Source organism: Durio zibethinus, chromosome 28 (assembly GCF_047325235.1).
Source record: "Durio zibethinus cultivar Kanyao isolate XHJ-2024 chromosome 28, ASM4732523v1, whole genome shotgun sequence".
Classification (NCBI taxonomy): Eukaryota; Viridiplantae; Streptophyta; class Magnoliopsida; order Malvales; family Malvaceae; genus Durio; species Durio zibethinus.
The window spans coordinates 4,303,477-4,329,987 of record NC_143189.1 but is presented as its reverse complement, the minus strand read 5'-3'; the positions used below and the strand labels follow the sequence as shown (position 1 = coordinate 4,329,987).

The 26,511-nt window shown below is 32.8% G+C and overlaps 2 protein-coding genes and 1 pseudogene across 6 annotated transcripts; 1 reads left to right on the top strand and 2 right to left on the bottom strand.

Annotated features, from left to right (window-relative positions):
- Positions 1–2,798: 2,798 nt before the first annotated feature.
- On the bottom strand, positions 2,799–8,132 carry LOC111281369 (pectinesterase 3-like; annotated as a pseudogene).
- A 2,914-nt stretch (positions 8,133–11,046) lies between these two features.
- Positions 11,047–18,041, top strand: LOC111281368 (pumilio homolog 23-like). 5 transcript variants are annotated; one of them, XM_022869098.2, is made up of 12 exons: positions 11,047–11,178; positions 11,682–11,924; positions 12,010–12,373; positions 12,595–12,897; positions 13,476–13,643; positions 14,355–14,498; positions 14,792–14,911; positions 15,204–15,389; positions 15,731–15,879; positions 16,171–16,353; positions 16,654–17,069; positions 17,573–18,041. In XM_022869098.2, exons 2-11 carry the CDS (start codon positions 11,776–11,778, stop codon positions 17,027–17,029), a joined length of 2,142 nt encoding a protein of 713 aa, XP_022724833.2. In that variant the 5' UTR covers positions 11,047–11,178; positions 11,682–11,775; the 3' UTR covers positions 17,030–17,069; positions 17,573–18,041. The 5 variants fall into 5 exon arrangements, with proteins under 5 accessions (XP_022724833.2, XP_089612905.1, XP_022724832.2 ...); XM_089756779.1 differs by having other exon boundaries at positions 11,992–12,373; XM_022869097.2 differs by having other exon boundaries at positions 11,678–11,924.
- On the bottom strand, positions 17,242–17,798 carry LOC149510668 (uncharacterized). The gene is made up of 2 exons (XM_089757051.1): positions 17,560–17,798; positions 17,242–17,463 (listed from the first exon to the last, which is right to left on the bottom strand). The coding sequence occupies exons 1-2, from the start codon at positions 17,796–17,798 to the stop codon at positions 17,397–17,399; spliced, it is 306 nt and encodes a 101-aa protein (XP_089613177.1). The 3' UTR covers positions 17,242–17,396.
- Positions 18,042–26,511: the final 8,470 nt, after the last annotated feature.

Sequence of the window (26,511 nt, the reverse complement as noted above, 5' to 3'; positions counted from 1 at the left end):
AATAATCATAAAATTGGTATTATTTAACTTAAAATAGTTAGAAGTGTCATAACACCTTTAAAAAAAAGTTTTAATACTTCTAAACATAATGAAAAATAACAATAAGCGTAAAAAATGTTATTAAAACATAAATATTTAAATTTGTAATATAAAAGAATTATTATTACAAATAAAAAATAATTTTAAATGAAAAGCTAAGAGTTAATGTAAAACAGTGAGAATATTTATAAAATTAGTATTATTTAACATAAAATAGTTAGAAGTATCATTACACCTTAAAAAAAAAATTTTAAACAAAATGAAAAGTAACAATAAATGTAAAAAGATATTATTGAAACGCAATAAATTAGTAACGTATAAAAACTAATGTTATAAATAAAAAAATAATTCAATAAAAATAAGTGTTAAAGTAAAAATATGAAAATAATTGTAAAATTGGTATCATTTGACGTAAAATATATTAAAAATGTTGTAATACATTAAAAAAATCTTGTGATAATTCTAAATATAATAAAAGGTGAGAACAAACATGAAAAAATTTATTGTAAGATAAATATAAGTTGATAATATAAAAAAATTATTATTATGAATAAAAAATAATTCTAAACAAAAAAAATACTTGTTAACATAAAAATGTGAGAATAATTGAAAAATTAGAATCATTTAGTGTAAAATATATTACTATATTGTAATGAAAAAGGATAAGAATAAATGTAAAATTGGTGTCATTTAGCGTAAATTGGATTAAAATTATCGTAACACCTTAACAAAAAGTTGTGGTAATTCTTAATTTAATAAAAAGTAGAAACAAGTATAACAAATTATTATTGTAATATAGATAATATCTTTGACAACATAAAAGGATTATTATTACAAATAAATAATAATTCTAAACTAAAAAAATAAGTATCAATATAAAAAAGGTAAGAGTAATCATAAAATTGATATTATTTAGCATAAGATGGTTAAAAGTATCATAATAACTTTAAAAAAAAGTTATGGTAATCCTAAATGTAATAAAAGATAACCAGCAAAAAAAGATATTATTATAATGTAAATAATTAGTTGGTAATGTAAAAAAATTATTATTACAAATAAAAAATAATTTTAAACAAAAAATAAGAGTTAACATAAAACGGTGAGAATAATCACAAATTTGATATTATTTTATGTAAAATAGTTAGAAGTATTGTTACACATTAACAAAACATTGTAATAATTTTATATATAATGAAGAGTAACAACAAACGTAAAAAAATATTATTGAAATGTAATAAATTTGTGACATAAAAAAATTAGTATTATACGTAAAAAATAATTTTAAATAAAAAAATAAGTGTTAAAGTAAAAAGATGAAAATAATAATAAAATTGGTATAATTTGACATTAAATATGTTTAAAGTGTCATAATACTTAAAAAAAAATTTGTGATAATTTTAAATATAATAAAATATAAGAACATACATAACAAATTTTATTGTAACATAAATTATTAAATTAATAACATAAAAAATTATTATTATAAATAAAAAAATTCTAAACCTAAAAATAAGTGTTAACACAAAAATGTTAGAATAATCGTAAAATTGATATAATTTAACATAAAATTTGTTAAAAGTATCCTAATGTAAAAATGTGAAAATATTCGTAAAATTAGTATCATTTGATATAAAATAGGTTATAACTATCGTAACACTCTAAAAAAAATTGTGATACTTTTAAACATAATGAAATATGAGAATAAGCGTAAAAAAATTATTTTAACATAAATGATTAAGTTGACAACATAAAAAAATTATTATTATAAATAAAAAATAATTCAATAAAAAATAAGTGTTTAGGTAAAAATATAGAATCATTATAAAATTTGTATCATTTTGCATAAACTGTATTAAAAGTGTTGTAATATGTTAAGAAAAATATTGTAATAATTTTAAACGTAATAAAAGATAAAGATTAGTGTAAAACATAAATAATTAAATTGGTAATGTATAAAATTATTATTATAAATAAAAAGTAATTCCAAACGAAAAAATAAGTGTTAATATAAAAAAGTAAAAAAAAAAGTGAAAATAATTGTAAAATTGATATTATTTGATGTCATAATACCTAAAAAAAGAGTTATGATAATTTTAAATAAAATAAAAAGTAAGAACAAGTGTAACAAAAAATTAAAGTAAATAATTAACTTCACAATGTAAAAAAATTGATATTTTTAAATTAAAAGATTCTTAAAAAAAATTGTTAACGTAAAAAGATGAAAATAATCATAAATTTCATATAATTAGTGTAAAATGAGTTTAAAATGTTTTATCCTCGAAAATTTTTTTAATAATTTTAAATATAATGATAAAAAAGTATAAAAATATATTATTAAATATAATTAATTAAATTAATTTCATAAAATAAATTGATATTATAAAATTAAAAAATATATCATTTTTATTTGTTAAATTAATAAATTAAATAAAATTATTTATATTTTTTTAATGTTTACCTATTAATCTATTTTTTAAAAATTATATTATTTTTATAATTTATCATAATATATCATAAAATATATATTTTATAATTTTAAAATAAGATCGATATATTTCGATCTTGTTATAGATAAATCCGAGGTAGAATATAATGGTCAAAGCTGGATGAATCGTCCACCCAAGAAGCTATTATTTTGTTAGAAAAGAATGGTAAGAGGGAAAAGTAATAGAGACAGCGAATTCTACAAACAAATTTAAATGTCAAAAAAAGAAAAACCATTATCTCAATTTTTTATCTTTGACCTTATTTCAACCCTACCTTTGAATCTATTATCAGGTCATAAAGCCGGTTGATTCGTGGCAGTGGCATCTGGCAACCAATCTTCACCTTGTATGAACGTTTTCACTGTGAACTTCCCAGCTTCAACGTCTGAGAGAGTGGGCCTATATCCTGCCCATTTCACTCTTTGATCCACGCTTGATCCAGGTCCACTGTTTTGATATTCTGCATAGAAAATTGAGCTAGGTGGGTCAACATTGGTAACCCATCCTATCCAGCCGACTGGGTCTAAGAATGCCCCAATGTTTGACTGCATAATAACAGTAGCGGAGTATTCTTTCCAGGGAGTGCCGACGTAGGTATCAGCTGTAAGTTTGCCAAATGCAGCAAGTGAACAGTTCTGAATAGCCAGTGTTTTGGTTAGGGTCGTTTTTGCCTTGAGCCGTGATGGTATTGAACTGGTTAGGTAAAGGTTGCCTTGGCTGGATGTTGCAGCTTTGGAAGACAACCGCTGCATTCCCAAAAATGAAGTCAATTGTGCCCAAAATGTCACATTCTCGGTAAAACTGACGACCGGAATAGGCATAGAGAGTGTCCTGGTAGGCATCAAATGAGCAGCAGTAGAATACTGAGCGCTCGGAACCAGACGGCATAGCCACTGCTTGTTGCTTCGCTGCACCTGCTGAGTTGACGGACTCTATGCCTTTGCAATGAATCCTTTTCCTGTCACAGCTGGTAATTCACACAAAAATTATCAGTAATTGACAAAAGCACATCTGTAATTTAGCTCTGTTTTAAGACACTTTCCACCAAATAGGCAAAAGGACATTATTGATTGTGTAACACTTTCTCTACAACTAGAAAGAACCATTTGGCAGAAACTGGGGAGAGTGTTGTGGGCAAACCGAAACAACGGTGCACAAAGCCAGCATACATGTCGCATGCGGCTGCACTGCAGTTTGCAAGGAATGAATTTCTTCCTCGTTTTAGGCCCATTTTACTCAACTAATCCTTCAAGCGCTGCCCATTTTGATGTCTCACTATTCCACATTCAAACTTTTCAAACTGGAAAGAGAATGGAAATAGAGCATACGGAAAACTTGAATTTAAATTGGTTTTCCAGGAATCTCATAGGAAAATTGAAATCAAGATCTCATAAACCTGTTTTCCGTATCATCGTCAATGATGAAACGTTTTTAAAACTAACATTAGACTTTTCACCACATTTAGAAATGCCTTTCTCCAGGTTTCAGATCAGCTTTACTAATAGATTTTCTAGATAAACTTCCAATAACAAAACTATAAAAGCATTAAAATTGACCGATGCCCGTCAGCATCATACAATTGATCAGTTTAGATCACCATCTAATGGATAAGGCTACAGGCGAGCACTAAAGAACAATTTTCCTTGGATATACCCTGACATAGACAATTTGTAATACTAATTTATGTAGTATGGTATTATATCAGTTAAAGGCCTTTAAAATTGTTGGGAGGACTGGATCACATGGAAAGATACTTGTAAATCACAACTAGACAGAACATGGTGGGGCAACCAACATCCAGGCTTCAGCCTTATTTGTGGATTGAAAATTTCAAAAGTATGCAGGGCAACCAACATTAAATTGGATTAATATAATTTCATTTTGTGAAAAATGAGGCTGCCAAGATTTGAACTTAGTTATTGAAACTAAGAGTTCAACATTAGTGATTAAAACTAAGAGTTCAACAATCTATCAACAGATCTCGCGACAAATTAGCAAAATTTTAGTTGACTAACTCAACAAATGCACATAGTGGCACACAAGCACAATATGGTTTTCTTTATCTTGTTCATAAGAGATGACACTGTGCTGTCTGAGGAACTCTAGCACATGGTTTAAGCTTCATCATGATTCATGAAGTTTCACAAATCTAAAGCGCAAAGACAACATAAACAGTTTGAGGGTTTATTTTCTTTGTTTGGGATCACAGCTTGAGAGTACTTCCTAACGAACATTAGATGCACTAAGGGATTTCATAATCAAATTATTCATATCTTTAATATCTTTCAAGGAATTTTTTTTTAATTAACAAATCTCCATTGTAGCTACGAATCTAAAACTGATAAAAAGATGATACTAGAAAATAGTAGCATGGTCAATAACGATAGAAAATTACTTACCGAAAGTAGCTGTAGCAAAGGTGGGAGTTCCATCAACAAAATTCAGGCTACCGGAAATTGTAGTCTTATTTTGCCATCACCGTAATGTTGGGAAATACCACAATACCCAACAAGTGGTATCAGAGCGAGGTTCGATGTTTAAGGTTCGTGGGTCCAAGAGATCGTGAAGCAGTGTTTGAAGATGTCTGAAGAAGGTATGTCTGATATGTCTATGCCTAAGTTTGAGATTCTGTTATTTGATGGAAAGAGTAATTTTATGTTATGCCAAAGTACGATTCAAGATCTGTTAGTACAACAAGGGTTGGATCAGGCATTAGAGAGTAGTAAGCCTGAGGGAATGTCTAATGCTAATTGGAATAGGATTCAAAAAAAGGCTGTTAGTACTATTAGATTGACGTTAGCTCCAGAAGTAAAGTATAGTGTATTGACTGAGAGTACTCCGAAGAGTTTGTGGGATAAACTTGAAGGTATTTATGCTTCGAAGTCATTGACTAATAGATTATGTTTGAAGATGGATCTGTATTCTCTGAAGATGGAAGAAGGTATGAGTCTTCATAATCACCTGAATGAGTTTAATAGATTGGTTTCTCAATTGCTAGCGATTTCTGTTGATGAGTTAAAAGATGAAGAGAAGGCTTTAATTTTGCTGTCATCTTTGCCCAAGTCTTATAGGGCTTTAGTTCAGACTGTGTTGGTGGGCAGGTCTACTTTGAAGTTGGATGATGTGACTGCCCTGTTGCGTGAGAATGAAAGGTTCATGGGAGCTCAGAACTCATCACCTAGGGAGAGTACACTAGCTGTAGAGGGTTTTGATCGAGGGAGGACTCAAAAGAGGATTGATGGATCAAGATGGAGATCTAAGTCAAGAGACAGAGATTGCAGTGATGTAGAATGTTATTATTGTGGTGAGAAGGGACATATCCAAGTGCGCTGCAGGAAGCTGAGAAGAGATATGACTGCTTTCAAAATGGCGAATGATGAAAAGAAATCAAATGAAAAAAAGAGTGATATTGCTGCTGTCGTGTCTGATGATGATGATGTTGTTTTGACAACTTGTGTGGATGAGACTCAAACTTTGAAAAGTGATAAAGGTTGGATTTTAGATTCAGCTGCTATAGTTCATGTTTGCAATGATAGGAGCTGCTTTGTGGAGTTGAATGAGAATGAAAAGTATGAGGATATTGTGGTTGCTAACAAAGAAAAGGTGCAGATTCAAAGCATTGGGAGTGTTCGCCTTAGATCTTACAATGGTGTTATTAGGACACTTCGTCATGTAAGGTATGTACCAAATTATCACTACAATTTGTACCAAATTATCACTACAATTTGATTGCTTTGGGTGAGTTAGCTTCTCAGGAGTACACATTTTATGGTAATAATGATTGGTTGAAAGTGTATAAGAATGATAGTGTGATTCTACAAGGGAATAGGGTCAATCACTTGTACATGTTTGATGGAGGCTCAGTTGCTGGAATGCCTGTGATGAAAGAAAAGAAGAAAGGTAAGCATGTTAGCTTTGCAGATACTGTTGAAGTGTTTGGAGATTCAAGTCAAGAGAAGATTTGTTGAGATTTGCCTTGAATCTCAGAATCCCACATCGAAAGTTAAGTGAGTTTGAATTTGTCATGTATCCCACATCGGGAGTTTAGTAAAAGTATAAAGGGTTTCACCCTTATAAATAAGATGTTTTGATTTTAGTTTAGTAACCCCAGAGAATTAGACACCAAGAGAATAGCTAAGTGAGTAGGCTATTAAAGGGTGTAATTGGGCTTTGGGTTAAGTTTTGAGTAAGGTGTTTTAGGAGACTTTTCTCATTCTAAAAGTTTCACAATTGTAAAAATTTATTTGTTAGTGGATTGTGTTTGGAGTAGGCCATTTTGAGTTGGGCCAAACCAAATATATTTGTGTGTTCTTATTCTTGATTTGAGCTTGCTATTTTGTGTGTGGTTGCTGCGTGTGGGTGTTGTTTTTCCCAACACGTAAATCATCACATTCCACTTGTATTTATCCAGAATCACATTCTCAGTTTCCTTCCTTCACATATATGACGAATCTCGATTCATTCTTCTTTCCTACCAATTTCACCACCTCGTTAATCGTCTTGAAATTCCCGGAACCATCTTAAGCCACAATAACATTTGGGGTAGGCTTGGAGTCCTGCAACAACCTCCTTTCAGTGGGACTAACCCAAGCTGGAAACTCTGAATCTGCTCCCTGAAACCCAAGCAAACTCCTATGAGTCGGATTATTATTGAAATCAGTCAACAGACCCAAGATCTTAGCAACGATAGCCAAACTGTTGCTGGCATATTCACTTGAGTTCTGCATGGCAGTTTTCACTTCTTACAGAAGTGTGGCGTTGAAGTCATTTGTAGTTCTCAACTCCTCCAAGGCGTCTAAACATGTTTCTTGGTCGGTTATGGTTGCACTTAGCCAAGTCTTCAAGTCCTTAATCTTGGATGCTGACAACAGCTTTTCTCCTTCGCCAACTTCCAGGGAAGTTCTGAATCATTCAGTCGATCCAACGCGTCGTCAAACAGAGTTCAGCATACTTCTAAAGCAGATTTCACTAGGGCATTATTGGTTTCAGCTTGTAGCTTGCTGGGATATTGAGACAATCTGGAGAGCTCGTCGATGGCTACTCTCAAAGACAGCTTAAAGAGGAGTTCTGGGTCAGTTGTGTTTAAGGATGCAATGGAAGATATGCTGGAGAAGCAGGAAGCTGGGTACCGAGTCACACTGCAAACTGCTTTGAGCGAAGCTGCTGGAGTCAACTCAGATGGTGGAACAGTGTTGGTAGGCGATTTGCTTCCCTTGTGTGTCAGAGTCCCTGTAACTGCGCCAATGATAACTGTTAATAGCACGACAAAGGAGATGATAAGGATAATGAGACGCCTTCCTGTCTTTCGCTTGAAAGCTTGTTCTTCGACGTCATCAACTTTACCATAGCCCTTCAATGACTTGATTGAATCCATAGCTCTTTTGAAATTCCCTGCTGAACTTAATTTCTAGAATCCACTTTGCCTATGTTGTTTTTTTCTATAGGATGGAATGGGGAAGCTTTTATGGGGGAGTCCTTTTTATACAAAGAGAGGTAAAGCTTTGATGCAACTTGTTAACCCTGAAGCAGAATAAATATGCACAGGTTGACATAACTCGATGTGGGTACTTTTGGTTTTCATGGAACTGCGAATTGCATAAATCCAAGCTGTATACGAATATAGTATAGTTGTACCTTCTTACACGATCTAGGAAGAAGAAAAAGAAAAAGAAAAAGAAAATGAAAAATCTTTCGCAGTTGGGGGTGAACCAACCTCGGTTTCATCATTTTGAATGAGAAATGCTGTGACAAATCTAGCTGTATAAATAAAATATATTAATAGTAAACTCTTTCTTTATTCCACGTTACAATTTTCTTTATATCAAAAAATTTTTCTTATTTATAAGTCGAATTAATTTAAATTAGATAAATCATACCAATGCAGCTTATATCAACAAAGTTTAATTTAATAAGAGAGAGTCAAATTAACTTGGTAAGAGCCTCATCAAATATATGTTACCAATGGTTGCTAGACTAAGCTCGTCAAGTAAAGATTTTATTTAATTTACACCCGTTTTCCAAGTTCAAAAGATTTCTTTCAAGTTGTGCCTAACCTAATAAAATGCCACTTAAAAATGACACAGATTTTCTGTCAAGGAAGCTTTAGCATCATCAGCAGCGTAACAAACAAATTAGAAAAAAATGCATGAAAAGGTCAACCAAAATATTTTTTTCTAGTGTTACCACTAATTAATTGGCTAGCCAGCCGCATCATCTTCACTTGGATCCCATGCAATCTCTCTCTCTCTTTATACATACATATATATATATATATTATATATACACATATATACATTCTAGGTATCTTTAAATTTTACTTCAAGTACTATCCCATCTTAAAAACATATTGTTTTACGTGCGGCAGAATTTTATTTTTGAATATAAAAATCCAATCCAATAAAGAAGGGAAACTGCTTACTTAGCTAATATTTTGTAAATTGAGGATGTATTTAGTGCATAAAATTATGATAAAATAATATTATAATTAATATTAGATTAAATAATAATATTATTTTTATATTTGATATATATAAAGATAAAGATAAGATAATTTATTTATTGATTCAAATTGTTTTTTTTTTAAATTTTTATAATTTAAATTATTGATATAATTTTTAAAGATATAATAAAAAATATAAGTTTAATTCTATGAATTAAAAATAATCATCTATATTTTTTAAAAATTGAATCACTCTGTATTAAAAAGATAATTAATTTTTTTTACAATCTTATTTTTTTTATATACAAATCAAATAAACATAAGATAATTATCATGTTTTATAATTAATTTTTTTTTTATAATCTTATTTTTTTATGTATAAATTAAATATAATATAAGATAATTATCATATTTTTCTATCAATAATTATATATATAAAACATGATCTGAATCCCGTATGAATAGAGCATGTGAATTCTCATTATTTTATTAGATCCATTAAACAATTTATCTTCATCAAACTAATAATTTTATTAGTGTTGGATGGCACTAATTTCTAAGATTGACAATTTCCTTCTATGTTTTTTTATTGGAAAGGATTGCTCATGCGGGGGTGATGCTTTTAGGGTCCTTCTCACTTGGACGGATTCCCATGTGCACTCCCTTCCATGTGCTAAATGTGCAACATCATTATCATTATCATTAGATTTTATAATTTTAAACATGACATGAATATAATTAAAAAATAATATATATTTAAAAAAATGTGTTTCGTGTTTATTCATTTTAATATAAATATTAACATTATATAATTTGTGTTATATATATGTTAATACGTTTAAATACGTGATATAATACAAATAATATATTTAATTTAATATTATTATATGAATATATATTTAATATGTTTAATACATTTAACATATTTTTTATATTTATTTTAATTTAATATAAATACATAAAAATTATTTTAATTTTTAATTTTTTTAATTACGATACTTAATTAACTATTTAATGTCATTTACAAATTATTTTAAACATTTAATTATGATATTCATTTAATAATTATTATAAAATTATTTTTTATATTAATAATATAAATACAATATAAATATTAATATTAATATTATACATTATTATTTTGTTTTTTAATCTTTAATAGTTTATCATTTTGAATTTGATACTAAAAATATAATATAAATTAAACTTAAAATATATATTAAATATTTACTAAATGAGTATTAAATTTTTTATTTTTTAATATATAAGTACTTTTATATTATTAATATATTAAGTTTATTAAGTTACAAATGATGGATAATTTATAATTATTTATTATTTTAATCGTATTTTTTTTATATATTCATATCAGTCGTATCTATTTATATATATCTATATTAATTATATTTATTTATATATATGTGTTAGTCATGTATATTCATATTATTTGTGTTTTTTATATCGTATTTAAACAAATTAATTATATACGTGTTAATCGTATCGTATCGCATATAACATATATATTAAACGTGTTGTGTTTATATTGAGTATTTAAACATGTTTTATACTTTATATTATATTTATATTTTAATAATTTATATTATTATACGTGTTAAATATAATATAAAAATATAGATTATAATATCTAAATATCATTAGGCTGCCCATGATTTTGTCAATAATTTTTTTTAATTTTTTATCTATGCTTTGATTTTGCTTTTATGATACCCACATTTTTAATTTTAATATTTTTAAAGTTTATGTCGAGGGATTTTTGTCTTTGGATTTGTGGGCATCAATTCCTTTGAGAAATGGTGGTTCGAAGGGGGAAAAAAGAAACGACCTAACGAGGTTAACATTATTTAAAAGAAAAAGAAAATAAAAAAAAAGGAGAAAAAGTATCTATCTACCGACCTCGGGGAAACGGGCTTAGAGCTGTGGCCAATGTAATCCCGTTAAGTTATTGATAGGCTTAATTTTGGTGTTTCGAATCCCTGATTCAATTGATCCCAAAAGAAAAAGACCCAAACAAAGAATGAAAGAAACAACGCCGTTTTAGTTTACAATTCAAAAATTTTCGGTGCCCTTCGCGTAGCGGCGATACAAAGCGGTTCAATCTCTCCTACTCCTCTCTCTCTCCCCCTCCCTCTCATAAGCGTGGTTTTCTTACAGCTATTAGGTTTCAGCTCCGGAACACATCTCCTCCCCCGCACTGTAAGTCGTCTTAAGCTGAACAAACTTTGAATCTAATTTGATTAATTATTTGTTTTTGTTCTGTTATTAGTCTACTTAAAACGATGTAGTTTACAAAAAAAAATCCAATTTGAGTTGAACAATATTTGGTTGTTGATTTTTGTTTCTTTCAATTTTCTGATATTGGCAATCTAAAACACCGCATGATGATACGACACGAATACAATACGAATAAAAAATATGAAAGTTACATTGTTTAAATTTTTAGATATAATTATATTTGGGTTTAATAAAACCGAAAAAAATATATTTCATGTTTTGTGTCGACATGTATTTTTACATGAAATTTAGTCTAAAAATATGGTACCAACATACAAATTTTAGTATTTTATACTACATGAATACACGAATCACCGTAAGAAGGAAAATAACAATAAAATTTTAGTTGTTAAAACTTAAAACTATTGATTCTGTTGAAAACTTCTTAATACTGTTTATCTTTTTTTTTTTTGGGCATTAGGAAGGCATTGAGGAAAGCACAGTTTCTATTGGGGACAAAAAAAGGAAGTTAATTTTAAGAGTATAAAACTATATAAGAGGATTCAAAAGCAAAAGAAAATGGGGAAGAAGGCCAGGAAAGGAAATGGTGGTGTTGATGGGGATGGTTATAACAAAAATGTATTGAGGCAGGCGAGTGATGGGATTGGAAAATTTAAGAAATCTTACAAGCATCGCAAGAATTCGGATTCACAAACACCGGTCATCAGGTATTATTACTTTGTTGATACAAGTTGGAAAAACAATTTTTAAGTTGTGTTATGAATGTGTTAACAGATTTGATAACCCTTCTAGGAAACAAGTTGAGCCCGAAACAGCAAAATACTTTTCGGAGATTGCAAGTCTTTTTGAAAGTCAAGGGGTGGATGTGGAGGAACGAGTGGTTATATGTGGTAATGCTCTTGAAGAAGCTAGGGGGAAGGAATTCGAACTAGCGACGGATTATATCATAAGCCATACTCTTCAGACTCTACTTGACGGCTGTGATGTGGACAATCTTTGCAGTTTCCTTCGAGGCTGTTCAAATGTCTTTCCTGCTATTTCAATGGACAGATCTGGTTCTCATGTAGCTGAGACAGCTCTTAAGTCATTAGCCAGGCATGTTCAGGATACAGAGGCCTACAACGTAATTGAAGAGACTCTGAGAATGATGTGTGAGGTATCAAGTATTTGATTTTTTCTCAAATGGCAAATGAAAACTAACTCTGTCACATCTTATCGTTATGGGACTCCAGGAGGTCTTACCTCTCTGGCATGCACTTGTTTTTAGTGTAATTAGCAAGTACTTCTGAATATTACGAGAGAGTATTTTTAGAGGAAAACTAAGATTATGTGCTAAATTTTGCAACTTGCCCTGAATCTTTCTTTGATCCTTTTCAGATGATTGTAGTCAATCCTGATGATTTAATGTGTAATTGCTATGGATCTCACGTTCTTCGAAGCCTTCTTTGTCTTTGTAAAGGAGTACCACTGGACTCCTCAGAGTTTCATGGAGCAAAGGCATCAAAAACTCTAGCAAAGCGGTTAAATTTCAAAGTATCTCCATTGGACGGGAATGATTCCCAGCACCTTCAGCAACGATTTCCAAATTTATTAAAATTCCTTGTATCAGGGATGATAAACACTACAAGAGCAGACATTAAGACCCTACAAGTTGATCAGTATAGCAGTTTGGTTCTGCAGGCACGTCTTCGTTTGATCCTGCTATTTTATCTTATTATCATTTGTCGACATTTTATTGTGTCAGACATACAAAAGCAATCTGTATGGATGGATTCTGCTGCCTTATGGCTTTTGGCATTCATGACTGGCAGAGTCAGATAAGTATTATGATATTCAACTATTTGGGACCATGCTTCGGTATGTTAAGTTGTCAAAGGTGATAACTAATCCCCAGAAACCTTCCACATTCTTGAAATTCACTCAACTAAGTTAAGTAGTTTATTGAAACTTCATTATTTGGAGTCTACATCATACAGAATTCTCATTTTTTAAGTAGTTTCTATACTAGCATGTCAAGTTCTTATCAATATGTTTGTCGACTCTAACAAAAACTCTCTGTCTCATATGCCCTTAATTTATTTTTTATGGGGAGGGGGAGTGTGGTAATTGAGGGGAGGGATGGAAGGATGTTTATGGCCTTTTCTTGAGTTTTCAAGTTCTTAAGTTTGTCCTTGTGGGCTTTTTTCTCCTTTTTGAAATGAGTTATTAATGGAATGTGCCAATCTAACACTGAACTTTTTGCACTTCTCACTTGTCAGACAGCTTTGAAGTTATTAGCGGGGGATGATCAAGAATTACTGCAAATAATTCCAGTTCTGCTTGGCTGCAACAAGCAAAATTTGGTGGAAGGAGAGTTCATTGACATGACCATTGCTGGTGAAGCTTTAGAATCAATGAAAGAAACTGCATTTAGCCACTTAATGGAAGTAAGCAACTTATTATAGGAAAATATTTATTTATGTATTTTATCTTTTTACATGATTATAAGGTTTTCTTTTTTTTTTTTTTTCTGTATCAAATGTCTTGTTCATTTCTCTGTATACATGAAGTGTTACTGCATTTGGAATTGACTCAATGTCATAAAAAGCAATTCAGACGGCATCTATGTGAGTATCTTCTCAAGGATATGAACCCAAATAACAATGGTATCTTAAATAGATTGCTTAGATAGCTTCAAAGAAATAAACTTAAAATTTTGCACCTAATTTCCTTAATGGCCTAGTAATCAATTACTCCCAAAAGTATATGTCTTCTCTTAATAATTGCCAGTTACAACATCAGCTCTACTAGTTGTAACCCTTCTGGACCCTGTTCTGGAAGAGTTAACTTTTCCTTTTCTTATATTTGAATTCCCTTAATTAGGGACAAAAGCGGGTTTGCAGTGAAGTGAAAATTTTTCCTTATTCCCTCTCTAATAATTTCACCATAAGATTCAAAACTGCTGTTGCCACTGCATTGTCTATTCTCTAAACATTCTTGTGCTTTTGCACAACTGGATAAAGATGATCCGTTAAATAATAGTTAATTTGCCCAGATCATCATTTCCCTTATATGCTGCAGTTAAATCATCTGTTATTTGCTTGTGCTCTTCTTTTTTGTGTATTCTACAGTGTTGCTTCATTTTCTGCAAATTGCAGGTAATTCTGGAGGTTGCACCTGAAAGCCTGTATAATGAAATGTTCACAAAGCTTTTCAAGAATTCATTGTTTAAGCTTTCATCCCATCATTGTGGAAACTTTGTCATTCAAGCATTAATTTCTCATGCAAGAACAAAAGATCAAGTATGTATTCTAACATTCTACTATGGATAGAAGCTTATGCTTCATGAGATTCTTTACAAGATTCTAAGCTAATGCAAATCTCCTGAAATGATTGGATATACTGCAATGAATACTAATGGTCCATTGGTAAAATTACGTTATCGTCTTATCTATATTTATTTGCTCCTTATTTTTGTATTATCTTTGGCTGCTGTCTAAATCTTCAGTCTATGAAATCTATTTTTGCTGCTGGATATCCTGCAAAGCTCTACTGTTCTCAGATTTGCAAAAACTTTCTGCATTTTGTCTCTTAGATGGAGTTGATCTGGGAAGAGCTTGGATTGAAATTTGGGGATCTTCTTGGAATGGGGAGGTCAGGAGTTATTGCTTCTCTCATTGCTGCATGTCGAAGGCTCCAAACTCATGAATATAAGGTTTAGTAATTCAATACAATTCCTTTACTACTTGCTATTTAGTCAGTCTGAAGGAACTTGGCAATTACATTATGTAATTCCTTTATAGTGAAACTTCTCTTTGATATACACCCATGCCTTGTCCTAACCATCAGTGAATTTTCATTCTTTTTTTCAGTATTGTCAGGCACTTGCTGCCGCTGTTGCTTCAAAAAATGAGACTTCAAATTGCATTATAGTGAAACTTCTCATTGATGTACATCCATACCTTGTCCTAACCTTCAGTGAATTGCCATTCTTTTTTTTTTTTCAGTGTTGTCAGGCACTTGCTGCCGCTTTTGGTTCAAAAAATGAGACTTCAAAGTTTATTGTCCCTCGAATACTGTTTCTTGACAGTTACTTCAGCTGTGAAGACAAGTCTAGTTGGAGCTGGGCAGGTGGAGTTAAGATGCAAGTCATGGGTTCTTTAATTCTGCAGGCCATTTTTAAATTCCGAAGTGTATGTTGCCTTTCTTGAACATGTTATATCATTCTGATCTTGTCCAATTAGATTACTGGCTTTGGATATATCGTGCATTATCATTAAGTTGTCAGCCACTTTTGCTTGCATAAACTACACCTAAGTCAATGTCTCTGTGTGCACGTGCACTCACATTGAACTTCTCATTATCAGTAGTGTTTTCAATTATGAGCTTCAAGCTTCTGATTAAGATGTGAATATAGAAATAGTTCTCATCATCACATTGAATTCGGTGTGATATTGGCTTGACTACTTCGAACAAAAGTGTGAATTGTTAGCTTTCTAACTTTAGCATGCGATATCTTGCTTTTTGGTTACAGGAGTGGATACAGCCTTATCTTTTGAGTATTGCATCCATGGCAGCTGAGCATGTCCTTGAGACAGCTAAAGATGCTGGAGGATCGTGTGTCATTGACGCATTTCTTGCTTCAGATGCTTCCGATAAACAGAAGCGCAGATTAGTTGTGAAGTATGTTGAGCTGCTCCTTTGGCAGTTATATTTTTTGCAGGAAGTTCTTGTCAGTGCTTGGTTCATTTGGTCCATTGATAAAATGTGATAGCAATGGAACTTGTCTGCACAATGGGCTTTGTTTTCTGATGATAACTTTTTGGTCTGGTCTTTTTCTATACGGAATAACACCTGCTACTCTCGTTTCCTGAGATTCGATATGGAGCTGTTATTTTGATGCATATTAAAATTTTTATGATTCCATTGCTGTTATATTGACTTCATATTGTTTGTTTGCTGTTAATTATGAAGGCTATGTGGACATTTTGGGGAGCTTGCAATGCACCCATCCGGTTCATTTACTGTTGAAAAGTGCTTCAATGCTGGTAGCCTGTCAATAAGGGAAGCCATAGCATGTGAATTGTTAGCTGTACGAACTGAACTCTCCAAGACAAAACAAGGCCCTCATCTCCTTAGGAAATTAGATATCGATAGGTAAGTAAATTGCGGCGTGCTGGTTTGGCTGGATGCGATTATTTCTTGTGCTGCATCATATCCTGAAATGCAATGCCTGTCAAGTTTGATAGGAAAAATAAACTAAAATTCAGTTGCTTATTTCCTGTTTTAATTTGTTTACTTAGCAATTATGATATTAGATGTTAGATTCATCTGTTTCGCATAGTAGTTGCTCACATGGTAAAATGTTATCTCATCTATGCCACATTCTTAAAGAAACGTGGCTGTTTATATTTTGTTTTTATCATATGTTTTTTCACCTTTGTTTTATCATGACAGATATGCTACCAAACCTGATCAGTGGAGATCAAAACAAGCATCAAAACAATCAGCTTACAATGAATTCTATGTTGCATTTGGCACTAGTGAGTCACCGACAAAGAATAAATTCCTTTGTGATGCTTCTATGAACATATCAGAGCCCAAAGAATTGAACACAAGGAAAGAGATAGACAGTTCTCTCAATTCCATTTCCATGGTTGATGATACCTTGGCGGAGAAAAAAAAGCAAAGGAAGAAGAGAAAAAGAGATGTGGGGTCTGAAGATGGACTTGGTTCTAAGAAGGTGATGGAAAATGCAGTGAAAAATTTTCTCTCTTCTGGCGGCATAGATAAGAAACAACGTGGAGCTTCGAAGCATAAACTGAAATTTTGAAGTTGCGGATAATCTGCATTTTGCTGAAATTTTATGATAGGTAACTTAAGCTGCATCATTTCACATCCTACAACTGGAGAAAGTTATTTTGTTTGTATTTACACCATTGCATTCTCCAATTTGAGATAAATTTTGGTTGTGCCAAGCATTTTGGTTAGGCTAGAAAATATAAACCTTCCTGGAAAAGCTGGGAATTCACTTTGTATCCAATATCATACCAAAAATTTGCAGTTTAGCAATAGAAATTTGATAAGAGTATGGTAGCAAAACTGCTAATGCATTATGTGATTTAATAAATGTTGCTCTTAAGCTATTACTCTACATTAGTAGACAATGTAACAAGAAATTCTTTAAATAGAAAAAAAAATTAATGTTTTAGAGATCTTGGTATCTGCTGTCTTCTACTTCTTTCTCCTTGTAATGGAGGGCTGCACCTGGTGCAAAAAACATTGTATCGAAATCAACTTAGGAAATCTGAGATTGGCAGAAAGACATGAACTGTTGATGTGATTGTGAATGCGAGAATTTACTTGTTCTGTATAGGATTTGAAGTGCTTGGAGGCATTCTCCGGAAGCTCGAATCGACTTGGTTCTGAGGATTTTTCTTGTCGGCTTGCAAATCTCCAAGAGCTTGGGAGGATGAACCCTTGCTTGACAATGATGAAGAATGAGGCTGTCGAATGGGACGAGCTTCAGCTTGACCTCTGTTAACCCAAGTAGATAGAAGCAGAAGAGTAAGAACTGTTAGTGCTAGAGTGTGTGCCTTCATGATTGTGCTGATTGTTAAGAATTTATGTTGCTTAATGAGTGAAAATGATTGAGACTGGATTGTTTGATCTTGGGTTCCCTCCCAAACTTGCTACTTGTAAAAACCCTGATTTGGGATCTGCTCCCAAAGTGAGATCATGTGCTCTACTTTGACTGTTACATGTTGCAACTCTGATCTGCTGATTTGGTAAACAGTGGTTTATATTCAGAGAGGTCATGTGATTAGGCACATGATTTTTAGTAATTTTTCTTGGGGAGCTAAAAGTGGTTGGTTTTATATTCTTAATGTTGGATCTCTATAGTTATTCCTTGATGTTGAATTTTGTATCGGACCCTAGCCGGGCCAGGCAGTTGTTCTGCCTTGCTCAATAAGCCGGCTGTTAGGCTGATGTTTACCGGGAAAGACTTGGATAAAATTTTAAAGTAAAGTTTATTAAATTTTTTTATTAAAAACAGTTAAATAAAAATTAAAAGATTAAAAAATTTTGTTACATAGATTAAGTGTGTAAAATTTAAAAAAAATTTAATAAATATTGATACATATTTTTAGATAGATATTTTAGTAAAAATAATATTTTCGTTGTTGAATAAGTATTAATTAAATTTAAATTATAAATAACATTTAAAATAAATTTTTTATATATTATTAATTTTTATATTAAATTTTATTATCCATCTATTTGAATTTTTTTATTAAAATTTTTATTAAATTATTTTTTAAAAATTTTATAAAATTCATTTAAAAAATTTCTTATAAATTTTATCCGATGTCTCCATATCACCTACCCCAAAAATACTTGGAATTTCATGACAAAATGGCAAAAACAATGATATAGAGGTTAGAAATAAATTTCTATTGGTCAGTATTTCAAGATCAGAATGGGAAAAGTAAATGAAGATGTGCTGAAAGGAGAGACAGATGAAGAATATAACAAAATGTAATAAAGTAGTTAAATGTGCTGAGTTGTTTACTTGTAATTAGTTGACTTGATAGTGGGAGCTGCGAGGAGTTGTGGGAATATAGAGTCGTTGCAATTCAGGAGAAAAGGAAAATTGTGAGATATTGTATATAAATAATACTTTAATCACATGAAATTCATGAATGAAAACTTCTACTTTTTTTCTAAACATTCTTATTTCTCCTTCTGGTCTTTATCCTTATGATTCTATAACAATTTTGGTATCAGAGCTTTTACGATCCAACCACAATCTGGGTAAAAGAAAGAAGAACGCAACAATGGCAGAAGGTACTAGGCCGTCTGCACTCTAAGAACAAATGTAGACTTTGCAGAATCTGATGGAAAAGATACAGGCAGCAGGGGAGGAAAACAGAAAGAGCACTGACGCTAAGTTGACCGAGAATCAGGAATGCGTAAATCAGTTGCTAGAGCAGCTGTCACCAAAGAAATCAACCTAGAATCAATCACAATCAGGAGCGGTTACCAATAACCAACCGACACCAACTTTACAATTTAAGAAAAAAGACAAGGCTCCGGTCGAAGTTACCATTGTCGACGATCAAGGGAGGTATACGTTTAAAACTTCTGAACCTGGATTATTGGCCAATACCCATTCGGACAACAGCTCATTCATGCATCAAAATCATCTTAATCAATTTAAGCCGTCGATGACTCTGCTGGGAATAGTTCTTTTACAACTACTGCTCATGTTTTTTCTTCAAGGCCTAAAGTTGAGTTGCCATTTTTTGATGGTAGTAACCCGAGGGAGTGTAAGAAATATTTTGCATTATTTTTCATTACAGATCATCAAAAACTAGAGATTGCTGCTATGTATTTGGTTGGAAAAGCAGAAATATGGTTTGATGGCTATATAATGCAGAAACAAAGGGTTGACTGGATTGAGTTTGCACGATCTCTGCCAGAGATTCTTGGTAGATCTTGTTCAGATGTCATTAAAGAGTTTAACAAACTCTTTCAAAGATCTACGGTAGAGGAGTATCAGGAAAGGTTTGAAGAACTCAAACCTTATATGTTGCAGTATAATCCTTACCTTACTGAAAATTATTGTTTCTAGTTTTATCAATGGACTAAAAGAAGAGTTGAAACCTAGAATCAAAATAAACGAGCCTACTTCCCTAACTACAGCCTACTGAATAGCTAAACTGCATGAACTTGCTTTAGAATGGGAAGCTAAGAAACACAGGATAGCCCCAAAACCTAACCCTGTCACATTTAACATGTCCAATACCAAACCAAATAATTCTTTATGCAACCCATCTCAGAAGTTCACTCCTACCTCTACTATTACCAACCTTAAACAGAACCTATTTGAGCAAAACAGAGCTCAAAACCTATGTTTCAAATGTGGAGATAGGTACAGTCCAGGTCATATCTGTAAAACTAAGCAGCTAAATGTAATTACAGCAGAGGATGGAGGGATGGACGTGAAGGCATTGTGGCTATAGAAGTGGAACATGAGAATGCTGATGGTGAGCCAATTGGGGATAAGAAAAAACAGGAGGATGCCTTGGAAATATCCATTAATGCCTTAACAGGTATGTAGGACATAGTACCTTTAGAATATAGGGTAGTGTGAATGGTAAAGCAATGAGTGTGCTCATTGATAGTGGTAGCACCCATAGCTTTGTAACTCCTAGATGGGCTAATGACGGAGTAGAATTGGAGCATAGAAGTCCATTATCCATTACAGTGGCTAACGAAGAAAAGTTACATAACACAGCAAGGTGTAAAAGATTGAATGGACCATGCAAGGGCATCAATTTTCACAATCAATTTTCACATGACCTGAGAGTTTTGTAAATGGGGGGGCAGTGACATGGTTTTGAGAGTCGACTAGATGAAAAAATATAGTCCCCTGACCCTGGATTTCAATGACATGTCCTTGACGTTTTAGAAGGAAGGACTTTTAGTTACACTTAAAGGCAGGAACAACCACTGCAGCTCTCAAGACCATTTCTGGGGAAACGTTGCAAAAATTGGCTATTACAGACACTGAATCGATGGGAGAGATTTTATGATCAGTGTTGATTATGAAGTGACAGAATTACCTACAGAACTCCAGACACTACTTGCTATATATTCGGATATCATTGAAGAACCGAAGAGCCTTCCACCAGTGAGAAAATATGATCATAGTATACCTCTCAAGGATTCACCACCTGTGAACTTAAGACCGTATAGGTATACACATCATTCGAAAACTAAGATAGAGAAACTGGTTTCCGATATGCTAGCTTCTTCGATCATCCAACATAGCCAAAGTTCTTTTGTCTAACCCTGTTTCCTTGTCACGAAGAAGGATGGGACATAGAGGCTATGCGTTGACTAATGGCAACTTAATGCCATTACAGTTAAGAATAAGTTTCCCATTCCTGTTGTGAAGGATTTATTAGATGAATTGAGGGGCGCTATATTCTTCTCTGAGATTGACTTAAGGTCAGAATATTGGCAAATTAGAGTCAAGGAGGATGATATACCAAAAACAACCTTTAGAACACATCAAGGCCACTATGAGTTCAAGGTAATGCCTTTTGGACTCACTAATGCTCCTGCTACTTTCCAATCTTTGATCAATGATGTGTTTTCTCCATATCTAAGAAAATTTGTACTGGTTTCTTTTTATGATATACTTGTGTATAGCACTAACTTAGATGAGCATGTGAAGCATTTATATATTGTCTTTGAGTTACTGAGATCACATAGGTTATTTGCAAAGAGGAGTTAAGTGTTTTTTTGGGCAACAACAAGCGGAACATCTCAGTCATGTTATTTCAGCTAATAGAGTGTCCACTGATCCTTCCAAGATAGAAGCAATGAAGAACTGGCCCATGCCTACAACATTGAAGTCATTAAGGGGTTTGACTGACTGGTTACTATAGGAAGTTCATTAAGGATTATGGCTTAATTAGCAAACCCTTAACTGACATGTTAAGGAAACACCAAAGATGAATGAGTTTTTAAACCGACGTAAACAACCATATGTCCTTTAGACCAAACTAATATGCTGGCCAAAATATAGAATGAAATGAGAAATACATACAAATTTCACTACACACATATTCAACAAGTTATTCATAGTATACTGATCATCACGTCGAGATCTGTTTTCGTAGGAAATAATCCCGACCTAATTGAACAAAAAGAGATAATTGATCAAAAATTGGACTCGAACGAAAATCAACCTGAAGTTACTGAGAACCTCATAACCTTTTCGTTCTGGGATAGCATTCTTTAAAAACACATGCAGATCAGAGCTAAGCTTCAACATAAGGATTAATTAATTCAACTCCTGAAAGATAATGCTAACTTGGACACTATCGATATGCCCAGTATTGATACTGAAATGATGATTTGTAGGCTACACACTAATCCCGAGGTAAAATCGATTCGACAAAAAAAAATCATTGCCCCATAGAGACAACAAGTTATTGAGGAGGAGGTCGAAAAATTATTATTAGCAAGCATTATCAGGGAGGTTTATTATCCTAAATGGGTAGCCAACATGGTCATGTTAAAAAAATACAACAAAAAATGAAAGATGTGCGTGAACTTTATTGACCTAAACAAAGCTTGCCTAAAAAACAACGTTTTTTTCCCTAGCATAGATCAATTGGTGGATGATAGTATCGAACATGGCCTCTTTAACTTTATGGATGCCTATTTTGGTTATAATCAAATCAAAATGTTAGAGGACGACGAGGAAAAGACAGTCTTTATTATTGAAAAAGGTTTTTACTGTTACAAGATAATATCCTTTGGATTGAAGAATGCAGTGATGACCTACCAAAGACTAGTAAACAAGGTGTTTAAAAATTAAATCGATTGCAACATGGAAGTATATGTGGATGTTATGATAGTTAAGAATAAGAGCTCAATCGAGCACCTGAAAAATCTCAGAGAGACCTTTAACACCTTGAAGAAGTATAATATGAGGCTCAACCAGAACAAATGTGCTTTTAGGGTTACGTTAGGTAAGTTCTTCAGTTATATGATCAACAGAAAGGGGATTAAGGTGAACCCAAAAAAGGCTTAAACAATCCTGAACATAAAGGCACCAATCTTGGTAAAAGAAGCATAAAGGTTAATGGGCAAAATAACCATACTAAGCCGATTCATGTTCGGGTCCACAAAATGATGTTTGTCATTCTTCAAAATTTTCAAGAACGTTTTTTACTTCATAATGACTCCTTGGTGCCAAAAAGCTTCTGAAGGACTCAAAAAGTTTTTATCCTCTTTACTTGTTTTGTCCAAGCCAAGATCTGATGAGATTTTGTCCCTATATATAGCCAACATGGATTAGGCCATTAGCTCGACTCAACCCTTGTCCAAAAGGAAAAAAAGAAATAAAAATTGATCTATTTTGTAAGTAAGGTACTGACAATGTTAGAAATTAACTATAGCAGTATAAAAAAACTAGCTTACGTCATTATCTCCTCAGCTAAGAAACTTAGGTCGTACTTTCAAGCCTACACAATTTACGTACTAACCGACCAATCATTGATATAGGTTTTACATAATCTTGAAATGTCAGAAAGATTAATTAAATGGGTGGTAGAGCTTAATGAATTCAACCTATACATGTTACCTAAATCAGCTTTAAAATCACAAGTACTAGCAGACTTTGTCGTAGAGCTCATCTTGGTACAATTAGAAAGGCAATCCGAGAAAAAAGAAGAGACCTCGGATAAAATTGATTAGAAGCTCTATGTTGACGGATCAACCACAAGCCATAACGGCGGAGCTGACCTAATTCTGATCAGTCCAAAAGGGTTACTGTACCTATACGCCTTGAGATTCAAGTTCGGTTCATCCAACAATGAGACAAAATATGAGATGTTGATAATTGGTCTAAAATTGGCAACTAACCTAAACGTTTAACAGATAATTGCATATAATGACTCTCAACTAGTGATCGATCAAATAATAGAGTTTGGAGCTCGAAAAGATAGGATTCGAAAGTATCTTGATAAACAGCTGACCTTGGTGGCTAGCTTCAAGAAAGTCGAAGTGAAGAAGATATTTAGGTCAGAGAATTCACTAGCAGACTTGTTGTCTAAGTTGACTTTAAAAATAACAATAAAAATCCTGGATCAAGTTCTAGTAGAAGAGCTAACATACAAAAACACCAAGAATTAGCTCGTAGAATAGATCATAAAGAAAGAAACTTGGATGACACTAATTAAGGTATACTTGACCACAGGAGTACTACTTGATGAAAGAATTCAAGTTAAGGCACTAATGAGAAAGATCCCTTAGTACACAATGATTGAAAAAAAATTATACAGAAGATCTTTTAGTTTACCCTACTTAAGATATGTTGATGAGAAAAAGACAAACTACATCTTATGAGAAATTAATGAAGAAATATGTGGAAGTCACTTTGGATTTCGATCATTAGCCTATAAAATGCTTAGGTAGGGCTATTATTAGCCTACCATCATGAGGGATGCAACCGACCTGGTAAAAAGATACGACAAGTGTCAGAGATTCACTCGTGTGCAACATTTCCCCTTGATTGAACTTACCCCTATCATCAGTTCGTAGCCCTTTATATAATGGGGAATGGATGTTCTCGGATCACTCACCTCAGCCACAGGTCAGAAAAGATTCATTATAGTGACAGTAGATTACTTTACAAAATGGCTTGAAGCTGAAATCTCGGCTACTACCATAGAGTCCCAAGTTGATAAATTTGTGTGAAAAACATAGTTTGTAGATACGACTTACCTTAATCTATAATAATGGATAATGGCAAACAATTTAAAAACTTGAGGTTCAAGGAATGGTGCTTAAACCTTCACATCAACCTCAGGTTCACGTCGGTTGCCTACCTTCAATCCAACGGGTAAGCCAAAGTTACGAACAAAATAATATTAGAAGCTCTGAAGAAAAGACTTAATGCAACAAAAGAAAAATGGGTCAACGAGCTACCAAGAGTGCTATGGGCTCTAAGAATGATTACAAAGGTACCCACTAGTGAAACCCCATTATATTTTTAGCATTTGGAACAGAGGCTATCGTATTGGTTGAAATCAACTTTCTGAGCTTAAGAGTTGAACTAACGTCAGAAAAGGGAAATGAAAAAGCGCTTAGGGTCGACCTCAATGTTGTTGAAAAACAAAAGGACATAGTCTTAAGATGAATAGTAGCTTATCAGTAAAAGATATCCAACTATTATAATAAGAGAATTAAGCACATCGGGAAGGTGACCTGGTACTTAAAAAAGTTGATGCCTCAAGAATAGACGATCGAGGTGGTAAATTAGTCATGACCTAGGAAAAACCATATGTTGTTAAAGAAATCATCTATGATGCAATCTACAAATTACATGACCCGAATGACAATGTCATCCTAAAGACGTGGAATGCAAATATCTTAAAGGTTTATTACTAGTTAGACCAAGCTCACACTAGTATTTTATTTTATACTTGAATACATGAGTTAAAATTTTCTTAATAAGCTTACATTTAATCGATCTAACGGAATTTGACTTAAAACTTAGATGGATTCTCAAGTTAGTTTGATCCAAGTAATCACATAAATCCTCAGTTTAGTTAATCGTGCTCAAACTTATGCCAAAAAAAAAAAATCATAATAGAATTGAGCTAACACTTGAACAAAACAAAAAAAATTTTCTATTTCATTTTTGTTAAATACATCAGTTGTTGGTTAGGCAGATTATCCCTACCCGAGCTCATCACAAATATCAACCTCATACATTAACAAAAACTTACAACAAATAAAAAATAAAAAGTCAAAAGAATTATTCATCAACAATATCAGCAGTAGCAACAGTGGGAGCAACATCTTCATCAGCAGGGGTAACGGCGACAACCTCACCCTCCCAAACCTTTTCCACCTCATGCTTAGGCCCTAAAGCTACCTTCAACTTGACTTCCAAGGCTTTATCCTCATCATCTTTTTCCTCATCCTCATCCTCATCTCATCGGGCTGATTTGGATGAGTCTTCAATATGATATTGTTGATATCAATATAAAAAAGGTTGAGGTTAAAAGCAAAAAATTTAAATTGCACCTCGTTCTTGGCCAACTAGAAAGTACCAAGCATATTTTTCCTAAAAAACTCCACTTTCATCCGAAGGCACTCATTGGAAGCCTTGAACTCCTCCACGACTTTATTTTTCAAGTAATCCTCCTTCTTTTCAATAGCCTCGAGTTTGGACCTCAACTTTGCGACTTCAGCCTGAGTGTCATTAAGCTTGAGCACGATTTGTTCCCTCATTGAGTCAGCTGAAGCTTTGTCAATCAAGATGACCTCTAGCTTCGCTGTTAGCTTGTCAGTTCTTTTCCTTTACTTAGCTTCCTTTTTTATGAGACACACTGAGACTAGATTGGACATTGCCTAGTGCATCTGAGCTATTTTTGTGTTCCTCAGCTAAGGTAGTCATATCTTTCTTGACCCTCAGTAGGTAGGTGATTGCGAGGTAGAGGTGGTGGAGGGCTTCACTAGTGTTTTTTAGGGGTTGAAGGGAAATTTTCTATTAGACTGCTCAAAATGACCTCATACTTAGTAAAATAAAAAATACTGATAAAACCAAGTTGAAATTAATCAATGCTTACCAAGATGGGGGATTGCAACTTTGCTGAATCTCTTTGCTATAGCCAGGTTAGTGATAAGGTCATCAGCAAAAGTGTACTCAAAGCTGGTAGAGATCTTCATTGAGCTTAGCTTTAATACCCTAGCCTCAGAGTTCTCTAACGTGGAAAATGAGGC